Here is a 14,241-nt window from a genome sequence, read left to right as displayed (position 1 = left end):
AAAACAAAAAAAATGTGACATGATATTGTGCTTTCAAATATTTTGAAATCATCAAAAGTTCAATCATTGTGACGTGACAATGTGTGGTCATGACATCATATCTACACTTATATTGACACTCCCTTACTTTGTTCTGTTTAAATCAGTGCAAAGTTACCTTAGACGGACTTTAGTTAGTCTAGTTAATGAATTGAGCGGTTACTACACTACTACTAGAGCCCGTACCATGAGTCACTGACAGTGTCAAAACTGACATTTACGCTATCGAGAACGTAATTTACTTTCTATACATCTCGTTTGCACTAATATGCGAGTACGAGCGAGATGTATAGAAAGTAAATTACGTTCTCGACGGCGTTTATGTCAGTGCCAAACTGATGGTAGCCGTACAGTACTACCTGCAGTGTAGGTAGTACTACCCTATTGTGTAGGGTTGTAGATAAACTAGCCAATGTGTAAGGTTTGAACGGTTTCAGGTCTTTGAAGCAGATTTCGGAAGTAATGTCGTGAGTTGTCGTGTTGTTGTCGTTACATCTCCCTGAGCTGTATATATTGCTATTAGTATTACATGTCCAAAATATAATAAGTTTTTCGAGATGTTAGTTCCATATTATCATGGCCAGACATACGAGTTAAGTTTCTACCTGGATATTTTAGAGTTTAGACCGCGAACTAAGCACACATTGCGTTAATTATTAAATGCTTAGTTTTGTTACCCAGCAACGGAGCGGCAGCTGACGTTCAATAAGCGTGAAATGAAATATCTTAACCACTTCACGATGAAGATTTATTTGGTCATAAAAATCAGTTGCTGGTTCGCGGTCCATGTGTAAACGAGTCGATTTGCAACTAAAGTTAGCTTTACTTAGCTGCGTAAGCTATTGTATTATTGATGTAATTGTAATGTGATCAACATTGTGTATAAATTTTACTCTGGAGTATTGCTTCAGGATTTTAAAGTTACTATAGATATGCTATTCGGTAGCTATCGGTTTAAGTTATATATAGTGTAACTGTAGTACATTAGATATATGTCGCAGGTACCGACTGGTGCGCTACAACGGCGTGTGGCGAGGGTCGGACATCATGCAGTGGATCATGGACAACACCGGACACAAGACCAGGTGAGAGCCGCTTAACACAAATCCTTGTTCTGATTTTTTTTAGATACAAATACTTAGGAAGTGACAGCGAACTCATAATCAATCAACGTTAAATATGTCGGCGGCTGTCATATCATAGAGCCAATGTCTAACTTTTTATTCTTAACCCTTTGACCGATAAAGATGTCAACTGACCCGCGCCGCTAAATCCCATTATCAACCTTCGTATAATAATTATACATTCCGACAAGGTGCATGATGACGCGACGCATACGAAAGGCGTGACGTTCACAGAGTTAAGGATCTTTTACACGTCAAGAAACCATTTAGTTTAGATCTACTTTACTATATTTTTTATAGAAAAGTATGAATAAATAGAAACCATAATTTATTTTCTTATATATTAGCATTGACGTTGTGTGAAAAATATAGCATTTATGAGATATATCTAGGAGTAGAGACAGAAAACAGGTGGCTATTGTTGCAGGCAAAGCTTTCGGTGGTCTTCATTCTTTTCCGTAGGTCGGATCGCGGGCCGCATCTCGCCCGCGATCGTAATTTGGAAAACCCTGCCCTGTAGGGCAACACCAGCGGTCGGCAACCCGCGGCCCGTGAACCTGTCACTTGCGGCCCGCGAGCCTCCCTGGCTATTTTGTATGTAATATTGACAAACGACAATGTCTAGTCTACTCATAAATATTAACAAAGTGCGGCCCGCGTCAACTTCGTTAACTACTATGTGGCTACACTTTCTTAACTGCTTAGGGTCTTAGGCGTACACTATTTTGATGCAACGTTTGAGGGAATGATTATTTGTTGTACAGGGCGCAGGCTCGAGCCGTGTGCCAAGCCCTAGTGTCCGGCGGCTGGGTCACCGGAGTACCAGAGCCCGCGCCACTGTTCGCGGAGTACGCGCTGTACCGCCCCAAGCCCGCCCCCGACCCGACTGACACTGCAAGTGCAAGTGAGTGTACTTACTAAATAAATAAAATAAAAAATAAAATAAATAAAATTTTATTTTCAGGCATCACGTACAGTAGATAGTTCACCCATATCAAACTAAATATTAAAACTTAAAACTAAAATAAAAGTAAAACCACGTACCACTAAAGCCACGTACACACGAGCGGCTGCTACCGCGACATCCTTCCACACTGTGCCTATACCCTAACAATACATTTTCAGTGGCACTAATTTATTTAACTGCCAAGGAGACTCTTTTGCAATAGACGTTGAGACATCTCATAATAATCTAAATAGGAAGAAAAAAAAATTGGTGAAAAGATTTTCAACTTCAACTTCCATATTTATTCCGCAAATAAGCAAGGGTACTTTTACACGCCAACATTGAATTTACATAAGGTTTATATTATAAAATACAACTAACTGAAACTACCAAATAAACTAACTTATTACAATTACTTGGAGATGTATACGGTCTCTTAATGTCGAATTACATAAAAAAAAATATAATAACAATATAAAAAAACAGATACATGGAAAAAAAATCTAAACTTATTTAGATGTGTAAATGTCACAAGTGTCAGAACTATAAGATGACATAGTTTATCAAATTATTCTTAGAGATGTATAGGGTCTCCAAGAGTCAGAATCCTGTATAAAAGAAACATACGAGAACCGAATAAGGCGTCTCACTGCAATTAAACTCAAAAATAAAGTTACTAAATATATCCGTGTTGGCTTAAACAGACCCGTCTCCACAAACAAATAAAATAAACAGAACTTTCAAAAATAAATAAACAGAAATAGAATCTAGCTACGACTATGAATCAAGACACAATAAAACTAGTCTATGAATACCTTCTAGGTGCGGATGACGACACCCACACTCGGCTGGTAGAGAGCGTGTCCTCGTACTGCCTAGACCTGGATCTGGGCGAGAGCTCGGCCAGACTCACCAAGACGCCCAAAACCAACGCTCCAGGTAAAACAACTTGAAGGGTTGAGAACATAGCACGGTGCTCGTTTTAATGGCTATCATATCATACATTGTCTGTCTCAACTAACATGATAATTTTAAGGAAAAATTCATCAGCTTGGACAAAATGTTTGACCCTCTATTTGTATTTTTTTCTTAACCAGAATTATTGATATTATTGAGAGCCGAGGAGGTTTGAATTGAACTCACGACCTTCCGTGATTTTTGCCAAATTAAGGGTTAACATAATTTTCTACTACTACTTACATAATATATGTACATACTAGCAACAGTAGCAACTAATACGAACTAATTTGTAGCGTCTTTGGTACCAAAATTAGAGTGTATTTCGATCATTTTTTGCCTGGGATCATAAATATAAGAATTATGTATGTTTTAGTATAAGCATCTACCTATTTGTATGTAAAACATGTGTAGTTTTTTGTTGCATGTTTTGTTTTTGGTACAAACCTAAAACCCTGTACTTAATCTTAACACATTCATTGCCACCCAGCCAAACAAGACATCCGCGCCAGGCCACAAACATTTCGTCTTTAAAGCTGTAGTACCACGATCCCGACTATCGGGTCGTCCGGCCTGGGAACGAAATCATAAAATACCCGATAGTCGGGTTTTCGGCACTGAATGTGTTAATACCCTATACGGGATTTGGTTATCGCAACTCCGAGATGTAAATATTTAATAGCAAAACTTTATTTTTTACAAATTTCGGGGGGCACCCACCCTGAAGTCAAAATTTTGCATCAACAATTCGATTGGCTCCCCTTCCTAAATCAATCTGTGAGTCAAAAGGAGCAACTCTGCAAAAGGAAATTCCATCATCATCATTTGCCGTATAATTAAGTCTGCACCAGGGACTAAAGTTTGTGTGGGTGTCATGGTGTTCGTGTGTGGGTCACGTGGTGTCATGTCATGTCTTGTCTCCAGAGCCGAAGTCATCCCCGTCGAGTGAGGAGGAGAGCCCCAACCTGGAGCACAGCGAAGGTAAATCATTACTCGTTCATTGGGCATGACAATGTTAATTCTCTATGTTGATGACTGAAGGGCAAATATAATTATTCAAACGTACGTACTTACATACAACAATACATTTTTTATCATGTGTTAAATACATAACGCAAATACCTGGGGCCCGTTCCTCAAAAGCTTGTAGTGTGTGCTACGCCTTACCCTTAGACATTATAGATCTATACTCCGAGCAAGTAGTATCATTTCAACGTCCCACACCACATGGCGATCCTGCCAGGATCGCCATGTGGTGTGGGACGTTAATTAAGACAACCAATCGATTATAAGTATGTCTTTATTCTGGATAATGTTCCTAATTGCTAGCGTATATATAATAATAAGGCTACGTAAGAGTGTGCGTGGCTTAGCGCACACTACAAGCTTGCAACTTGTAATCAAAGCGGATGTCACTTTTTGACAACTTTTGTTAGAAATTGACTTCCACTTGTATTACAAGTTACAAGCTTCGTAGTTCGTATTTGATGTTTTTAGCTTCTAAAGTGATGTAATAGTTATATATTTGTTTTACAATGGGACAAAGTTATTGTTTAACTCCTAGTGCTAATATTCATACTCGGGTAAACGAAATATTTCACAATTAGCATCTAATTACTTTGCCACTCTCGTGGATTTTCTTATTAACTTTTGACAAATAAAGGAAATCTTTACAAGCGTTGCAACATTGTGAAATCCTTTATTGCGTTGCGTGAAATACTTTTCTGTTACCTTTCTTGTCTTGCCTTATCTTTCCACAGGCCCTACGGAAGCCCTATGCCCCCGCATCGCAGCCAAGGGCCAGGAACACCTTGAACTCCTGATGAGGCAGTGGCTATCAGCGGAAGCCCTCAGTGCGTCATGGCTGGATGTGCTACTGCCGCTGTGTATGGCGGGAGCTGAGGCCACCATGCCAGGTGAGGTTGAAACCTTTATTGTCAAATCCCAGTGAAGCCCTATCTTAGAACTACAGCCAAGGGACAAGAGCACCTAGAACTCCTGATGAGGCAGTGGTTATCAGCGGAAGCCCTCAGTGCGTCTTGGTTGGACTTATTACTGCCGCTGTGTATGGCGGGGGCCGAGGCCACCATGCCAGGTGAGGTTGAGACTGATTCTTGTCAATTCCCAGCGAAGCCCAAGTCCTAGAACAGTAAAGGGCCAAGAACACCTAGAACCCCTGATGAGGCAGTGGTTATCAGAGGAAGCCCTTGGTGCTTCCTGGCTGGTCTTGTCGTTGTGTATGGCGGGAGCAGAGGCCACCATGCCTAGTGACATTGACACCTTCATTTTCAATTCGCAGCAAATCATACGAATAAGAAACATATGCTGCCTCACCGCGCAACGGAAACTCTTTTTACCATCAGGAATTTTGTTTATTTCTTTTCCAATACTTCAGCACCGTGTCTCATGTTAGAACGGGCCGGAACTTTGTTACAACCGTAATTAGAACAGCAACTCTTAGGCAACGTATATCTGGATGAATAGTCGATAGTCGGTACAATAGAGTCTGTTCGGAAAGAGATGAGTCCCGGACTGTAATGGCCCCCTAACATTCCACGACTCTACTCCATAGACTAGGAATCCTCTAGACGGAGTTTAGAGCAATTATTTCATGAAACCGATGCTGCCAAAAATACGGGGGTGCGGGGGGACGAGGTGAGCGAATCCCGTGCCGTGATTGGTCCGTTCAAAGACACGGACCAATTACGGCACGGGATTGACTCGAAGATGGAGTAAAACTACCGTATAAGTGGCAGAGGGGGTAGCGTTACTATGCTCAGTCTAGAGGATGTCTTGTCTGTGCTTTTCTCTTTCCGCACAGACTATATCAATAGTGATGTTCCAGACATGCACAGCAGCGACATCGACATCCGCAACTACGTGCAGGTGAAGAAACTGCGCGACGGACACATGCGCGACAGTTGCTTGGTGCCCGGAGTCGTGCTCACCAAGAATGTGGCGCACAGGTAAACTCAAACTTCAACATTTATTCACCAAATAGGCCACAAGGGCACTTTTACACGTCAACATTTAATTTACATATAAGCAAAAAAATAATATTAATACATCAACAATTATAAATTATAAAATACAACTAACGGCAACTACCAAATCAAACTAACGTATTACAATTACTTAGAGATGTATAAGGTCTCTTAGTGTCGAATTACGAGGGGCGTTCAAAATATTCTCGGTATTGATATCTTACGACCTCTTCTAAAATTTCTTTCGTTACTGGCCGCTAAGGTTTATTCATTGACATTAAAAAAAAGTATAATTCGAACCGAGATGGTCTTTTGTTTTTCTGCAATTGCTGAACAAACATGAACATCATGTGCGAATTGACAATGTTAACTAAATTAGAACATCGATGCGTGATAAAATTCTTGACAAAACAGGGTAAAAATCAAAAAACCATAAAAGAGGAAATGGATTGTGTTTACCGTGAGTCTGCTCCTTCTTTATCTACCATTCAAAAGTGGTCAAGCGAGTTTAAACGCGGAAGGGAGAGTATTGAAGATGACCCTAGACCTGGCCGGCCTGTAGTAGCTACTTCACAAGAAAATATTGATAAAGTGGAAAAACTTATATTGGAAGATGGTCGAGTGAAGGTAAAATCTATATCACAAGTAACCAATCTCTCTATTGGTACCGTACATGATATTATACATGACCATCTTAATATGTCAAAAGTAAGTGCAAGATGGGTTCCGCGAATGCTGACTCGGCTTCAAAAAGACATGCGTGTAGCTTGTTGTTCCGATTTTATTGACCTGTGCGGTGAAAATCCTGATGAGGTGCTGCAAAGAATAGTTACTGGAGATGAAACCTGGGTTCATCATTATGACCCAGAGAGTAAACAAGAGTCCATGCAGTGGCACATTAAGGGTTCAGCTCATCCCAAGAAGTTGAAGGTCATCCCTTCAGCTGGCAAGGTCATGGCCACGATATTTTGGGATTGTGAAGGAGTATTACTAATCGATTATAAAGAAAAAGGTGTAAATATCACAGGACAGTACTACGCTAACATTCTACGTCAATTAAAGGATGTAATTAAAGAAAAGAGGCGAGGAAAGTTAACCAAAGATATTCTGCTTCTGCATGACAACGCCCCCGTCCATACTGCTCATATTGCCAAGGCAGCTATTGTTGAATGTGGGTTTAAAACTGTTACTCACCCACCGTATAGTCCGGACTTAGCCCTCAGCGACTTCTTTTTGCTCCCCAATCTTAAAAAGGATCTGCGTGGAAATAAATTTTCTGACGATGAAGCATTGAAGGCGGCAGTGGAGGAGCATTTTTACACGAAAGATAAAAAATATTTTTACGAGGGATTAAAAAAAATAATTGATCGATCTTTTAAGTGTATGAACATAGGGGGGGAGTATATTGAAAATAAAAATATCAAACTTTTCGTACTTGTTTGTTTTCATTCTCATACCGAGAATATTTTGAACACCCCTCGTACATTAGAATAAGACTATAATAATATTAAAAAAAACAGAGACCTGGAAAAAATATATAATCTAAACTATAAGATTACATAGTTTATTAAATTATGTATCCTTAGAGATGTATAGGGTCTCAAAGAGTCAGAATCCTGTATAATTAATACATTTACGGACTGTGCGTGTGCGTGTGCGTGTTGGTTGAGTCTGTTATTTCGTGACCAAAATCAGATTTTATTAAAGAAAAAAATATGAAAATTCTATTCGCTAAACATAGTTTGGTAAAATAACTTGTTTTTCAGGGGTATGCCGCAGGAGATTGAAAACCCGACCGTGTTGCTGCTCGACTGCTCCGTCGCGTACCAGCGGGTGGAGGGCAAGCTGACGTCGCTGGAACCAGTACTGCTGCAGGTAATCTATATCTAATAGGTATACTTGCATTATACGTACCTATCGGATTACATATTTTGAATATATTGTTTGTGTGTGATCATTTTGTACTTGTGAGTGAATAATGGTATGTTGTATGCCAGGAGCGCGAGTACCTGGTGCGGTGCGCGGCGCGCATCACGGCGCTGCGGCCGCGCGCGGTGCTGGTGCGCGGCGGCGTGGCGCGGCCCGTGCAGGACGCGCTGCGCGCCGCCGGCGTGGCGCTCGCCACCGGAGTCGGCGAGCGCGCGCTCAGGCGCGTCGCCAGGAGCGTGCGCGCCGACCTGGTGGCGTCCGTCGACGCCAGGATCGCCGTACCGAGGCTAGGCTCCTGCAAACGGTTCGCAGTCACCTCCTGTGAGTGTCACTAGATTCATATTTTCATATTTATTTATTCATATAACAATTAACATTGTGTTTGAAATTCTATTATAAATAACTTAACCCAATTAAATATTTACATTAAATTATTAAAATTAGATCTTACATAATAATCCGTGCTCATTATTTTAATTAATTACATACATTTCATCGTCAACTTATTCATTATCAACATTATTCATTATAAACATATAATAAGTGCAAGTATAATTATTATAATGTCATATAATTATATCTATCGTATACAAAAATAGGTACGTACATGACTAATATCTAGTATCGTCCTCCAATAAATAAATTATAACTCCCGTGTGGGATCCTCTCGGAACCGCCCCCGGGAGTGGGGGCCCGGGCGCCGAAGCGGGTCGCCGGGAGTATGTTTAACTTACAATTTGACCGTACTTTTTGCATTTTTCTACCCAGAATCTTAAAAAAATTGAACGTAGATCTTTTCGTGAAGGTTTCTCGAATAATATGGATAAATCGACTTTCTCTTATCCCTCGTTGCCATTATTACGTTCCCCTGGATCACTCTTTAAAAGTCACTCTCCAAAAACACTTTTTTTGTAATAGTACATTATTGTCGAAGTTCGGAAGTAGCTACTTGCTGGCTGAGGATTCGTTTTAAACGGACGACCTTGGGAGTCCGTTTAATTGATTGAATCCGAAGCCAACGAGTAGCCTTCCAGCCGAGTCATATATAGTGCTTTTCTCAAAAATGGTGCAAAAAATAGGAATATTTTACAGAAGCAAGGTTCTAATTTTCACTGCAAAAAGTAAAACCATTAAAAAGATTTGCTTTAACGCCTTTAAAAAAAATAGAAGTGTATTTTTCTGCAGAAACTACGCCAACCTATTTCAGACACCTAAATAGTCGCGATATCAACATTATAATAATAAGTACTGATCATCTGTTTGGCTGTTTAATGGACCTATGCCTTCATTTGATATGGCCATTTCAACTTTTAAAAAGTTTGGAACTCGATAAATAATGGAATTTGTATGCAACATTGCAGTCCCGAAATCGAGACTGCAATGTTTATAACTTTTTAATTTTTTGACTGACCATAAACTACGCACTTCGCTACCTATTTTTTAACCGGCAACTTCGACTTTGCCGTCCATTTTTGAGAAAAACTTATTTATAAACCCTTAAATTTCCATAGAGGGTCGTCTACCAAGCGTATCGAAAGAAGGTAGTGGTCAATGTCTTCTAACAGACTATGCTACTATTGTCTCTCGGCTGACCGGACAGAATAACAATAGTTGTCAGTATGTTTTCATTGTCAGACCCGAGCAAGACGCTGATGTCGTTCGAGGGCTGCGCGGAGCCCGCGCTCGGGTGCTGCATCCTGCTGCGCGGCGCCACCACCGCCGAGCTGGCGCGCGTCAAGCGCGTCGTCAGGTATACCTATATACAAGTTTATTGTCAGACCCGAGCAAGACGCTGATGTCGTTCGAGGGCTGCGCGGAGCCCGCGCTCGGGTGCTGCATCCTGCTGCGCGGCGCCACCACCGCCGAGCTGGCGCGCGTCAAGCGCGTCGTCAGGTATACCTATATACAAGTTTATTGTCAGACCCGAGCAAGACGCTGATGTCGTTCGAGGGCTGCGCGGAGCCCGCGCTCGGGTGCTGCATCCTGCTGCGCGGCGCCACCACCGCCGAGCTGGCGCGCGTCAAGCGCGTCGTCAGGTATACCTATATACAAGTTTATTGTCAGACCCGAGCAAGACGCTGATGTCGTTCGAGGGCTGCGCGGAGCCCGCGCTCGGGTGCTGCATCCTGCTGCGCGGCGCCACCACCGCCGAGCTGGCGCGCGTCAAGCGCGTCGTCAGGTATACCTATATACAAGTTTATTGTCAGACCCGAGCAAGACGCTGATGTCGTTCGAGGGCTGCGCGGAGCCCGCGCTCGGGTGCTGCATCCTGCTGCGCGGCGCCACCACCGCCGAGCTGGCGCGCGTCAAGCGCGTCGTCAGGTATACCTATATACAAGTTTATTGTCAGACCCGAGCAAGACGCTGATGTCGTTCGAGGGCTGCGCGGAGCCCGCGCTCGGGTGCTGCATCCTGCTGCGCGGCGCCACCACCGCCGAGCTGGCGCGCGTCAAGCGCGTCGTCAGGTATACCTATATACAAGTTTATTGTCAGACCCGAGCAAGACGCTGATGTCGTTCGAGGGCTGCGCGGAGCCCGCGCTCGGGTGCTGCATCCTGCTGCGCGGCGCCACCACCGCCGAGCTGGCGCGCGTCAAGCGCGTCGTCAGGTATACCTATATACAAGTTTATTGTCAGACCCGAGCAAGACGCTGATGTCGTTCGAGGGCTGCGCGGAGCCCGCGCTCGGGTGCTGCATCCTGCTGCGCGGCGCCACCACCGCCGAGCTGGCGCGCGTCAAGCGCGTCGTCAGGTATACCTATATACAAGTTTATTGTCAGACCCGAGCAAGACGCTGATGTCGTTCGAGGGCTGCGCGGAGCCCGCGCTCGGGTGCTGCATCCTGCTGCGCGGCGCCACCACCGCCGAGCTGGCGCGCGTCAAGCGCGTCGTCAGGTATACCTATATACAAGTTTATTGTCAGACCCGAGCAAGACGCTGATGTCGTTCGAGGGCTGCGCGGAGCCCGCGCTCGGGTGCTGCATCCTGCTGCGCGGCGCCACCACCGCCGAGCTGGCGCGCGTCAAGCGCGTCGTCAGGTATACCTATACAGGGTGGTCCAAACCTTGACGTCCAAAAATTTTTTTTAGATTCCTCTAGTCGTGGGCTATCAGAATATACCCCATGTATATTAGCCGATTTTTTGTAGTTTTCGAGTTATGAATTTTTGAAGTTTTTTTTGGTGAAAATTTTGGGGGTGAAGTAATTTACTCATAAAAAAAAACTATTCGATTTTTTTTAAATGTTTCTTCTTGTAGCATACTCCTTAATAAATGACGTAATTATTTAAAAAAAAAATCAGCGTCCTCACGTTGGTACAAGTTGTAAAAAAACATGACAGAAGAAATTTTTTTACGCTCAGGCATGTCAAGCTTAGATTTTGCGCTTAAATAAAAAAAAATACAAGCTGTTACAAGGACTTCTGCTGATTTTAAAAACTGATAGACCCTAAGTGTTTTAGAAAAAGGTAAAAAAAAGTGACACTTAATAGTCGAAATTTGTCAGAATCGGCACTCAAAGGAGCTGAGGTCGAAAGTTCCCAAATTAGTGAATCACAAAAAAATACGGTTTTATTATTCCTAACTTTAATAAAACACAGAAATGACCACCATGAGTCAATGTTGTGACATGCGATAAGCGAATCATCATTTGGGTAAGCTTAATCATTATCTTAACTGGACCCGTGTCGCGGCGGGTTGTTATCTACAAAGGGTTCATTTTTACCTACTCCCACCCCGCCGACTACTGTCTCCATACACACTATTGTTTAATAAGTTCACATCTTTACACACCCACACACACCCACACCCACACACACACACACACATACACACACACACACACCCACACACACACACACACACACACACGCACGCACGCACACACGCACGATCGCACACACGCACGCACGAACACACACGCACACACACACACACACACACACACACACACACACACACACACTTTAATGCGTGCACGTGTGTGTGTGTGTCTGTGTGTGTGTGTGTGTGTGTGTGGGTGTGGGTGTGGGTGTGTGTATGTGTGTGGGTGTGTAAAGAGGTGAACTTATTAAACAATAGTGTGTATGGAGACAGTAGTTGGCGGGGTGGGAGCAGGTAAAAATGAACCCTTTGTAGATAACAACCCGCCGCGACACGGGTCCAGTTAAGATAATGATTAAGCTTACCCAAATGATGATTCGCTTATCGCATGTCACAACATTGACTCATCGTGGTCATTTCTGTGTTTTATTAAAGTTAGGAATAATAAAACCGTATTTTTTTGTGATTCACTAATTTGGGAACTTTAGACCTCAGCTCCTTTGAGTGCCGATTCTGTAAAATTTCGACTATTAAGTGTCACTTTTTTTAACCTTTTTGTAAAACACTTAGGGTCTATCAGTTTTTAAAATCAGCAGAAGTCCTTGTAACAGCTTGAATTTTTTTTTATTTAAGCGCAAAATCTAAGCTTGACATGCCTGAGCGTAAAAAAAATATTTCTGTCATGTTTTTTTACAACTTGTATCAACGTGAGGTCGCTGATTTTTTTTTTAATAATTACGTCATTTATTAAGGAGTATGTTACAAGAAGAAACATTTTAAAAAAATCTAATAGTTTTTTTTTAATGAGTAAATTACTTCACCCCCAAAATTTTCACCAAAAAAAACTTCAAAAATTCATAACTCGAAAACTACAAAAAATCGGCTAATATACATGGGTATATTCTGATAGCCCACGACTAGAGGAATCTAAAAAAAATTTTTGGACGTCAAGGTTTGGACCACCCTGTACATATACAAGTTACACATATCCACACACACACATACACATTACATTTATGTCCATTACACTAACGTTGAAACGAGCCTTTCTAAAGCTATCTGTTTTCTTTGATGGTGAATTTTATGTTGAATAAAAAAAACTAAAGTGACCTACCTACTTATTATAGTAACCTACTCATATTCAAAATTGCTTAAACGACCAAATATATAAAAATACAGAAAAAATATACTTTTACACATTTTGTTGTGTATTAATTCGCGCTAGACACGCAACACAGCATTCGGTTTGTCTAATTCTAATTAAACCTAACCCAGGTTCATGCTGCGAGCCTGCTACAACTGGAAACTCGAGAAAGCGTTCCTCGCCGACGTGGAGGCTATGCTCCCGGACCCCGGCGCTTTTGATGATGATGTTGATGAACACGAAGCTAAAGATGATAATCAATTTCAAGAAGATGCAGAACAATTTGCCACTGATGATAATGTGTTTGCTGGTGTGAATATTGGTGATAAAACGATTGATGATGGTGATGATGTTTTAGCTAGTGGGAATAAAGCAGCGAAAGAGAGCAGAGTTTCATTTGCTGATGATAAAATTATGGTTACTGATGAGAAAGTGTCTACTACCAAACATATTACATATAATAAAGTGTCAGCATCTGCTAATAAAGCAATAATTAGTAATGATAATACGCCAGAAGACAAAAAAATTGCCACAGATGAAAAAGATGCAACTGATAATAAAAGTAATAAAGTATCAGTCAGCGATGAAAACATTCCACCTTTAGATGAAAAAGTCTTAGCTACAGATGATAAAAAGTCAACTGTCAAAGATGACACAACTAATAAAGATTCAGCTTTTGATGATAAAGTAAATACTGAAGAAAACGTGCCATCCTCTAATGTCGTAGATGACCCGCTTCAAGCCAAGTTCAGTCGGTCGGAGAGCGAGCGAGCGAGCGGAGTGCCCATTAGAGACTTCAGCGACCCGCTGCGCGCCGCTGTTGATGATGATGTGTTTCTAGCGGAGGACAGTCTACAGGCGGACACGCATGCTGACAGGTCAGTTGGTTTACAAAACGTGCCACCCTCCAAGGTCGTAGATGACCCGCTTCAAGCCAAGTTCAGTCGCTCGGAGAGTCGCAGGTCAGTTGTTTCAGTTTTTTTTTTTTTTTTTTTTTTTTTTTTTTTTTTTTTTTTTTTTTTTTTTTTTTTTTTTTTTTTGAAACAAACAGTCTTATAAACATGTAGGTAAACAAGCTAAACAGCTACAATTTTTTATAATGTAGACCTATAGTTTCCTATATGCAAAACATATTTTGTAACAAACTTAATACTATGAAATGCTATCTGAGCAGGTATAACAACTGTAAAAAGTAACAAATAATGAGATAGCTTAACCTAACTTTCACACGAATTTAATAAAGAATAGACCTTCTTTTTAAGTGTTCAGTTTTCTAATTGTGTAGATTTATTGTTTTT

The 14,241-nt window shown here is 41.8% G+C and overlaps 1 protein-coding gene across 1 annotated transcript in view; it reads left to right on the top strand.

Annotated features, from left to right (window-relative positions):
• The window catches only part of LOC134652289 (putative 1-phosphatidylinositol 3-phosphate 5-kinase), a 78,626-nt gene that overhangs the window by 4,365 nt on the left and 60,020 nt on the right, over positions 1–14,241 (top strand). Inside the window, exons 5-14 of the mRNA XM_063507461.1 lie at positions 1,041–1,124; positions 1,928–2,073; positions 2,932–3,048; positions 3,991–4,047; positions 4,827–4,982; positions 5,912–6,032; positions 7,817–7,925; positions 8,048–8,300; positions 9,615–9,729; positions 13,075–13,821. Of these exons, the coding sequence (XP_063363531.1) occupies positions 1,041–1,124; positions 1,928–2,073; positions 2,932–3,048; positions 3,991–4,047; positions 4,827–4,982; positions 5,912–6,032; positions 7,817–7,925; positions 8,048–8,300; positions 9,615–9,729; positions 13,075–13,821 (1,905 nt within the window). The remainder of the gene's footprint in view (positions 1–1,040; positions 1,125–1,927; positions 2,074–2,931; positions 3,049–3,990; positions 4,048–4,826; positions 4,983–5,911; positions 6,033–7,816; positions 7,926–8,047; positions 8,301–9,614; positions 9,730–13,074; positions 13,822–14,241) is intronic.

This window comes from Cydia amplana, chromosome 11 (assembly GCF_948474715.1).
Source record: "Cydia amplana chromosome 11, ilCydAmpl1.1, whole genome shotgun sequence".
NCBI classification, from domain to species: domain Eukaryota; kingdom Metazoa; phylum Arthropoda; class Insecta; order Lepidoptera; family Tortricidae; genus Cydia; species Cydia amplana.
The sequence above is the reverse complement of the archived record's forward strand: the minus strand, read 5'-3'. Positions and strand labels throughout refer to the sequence as shown.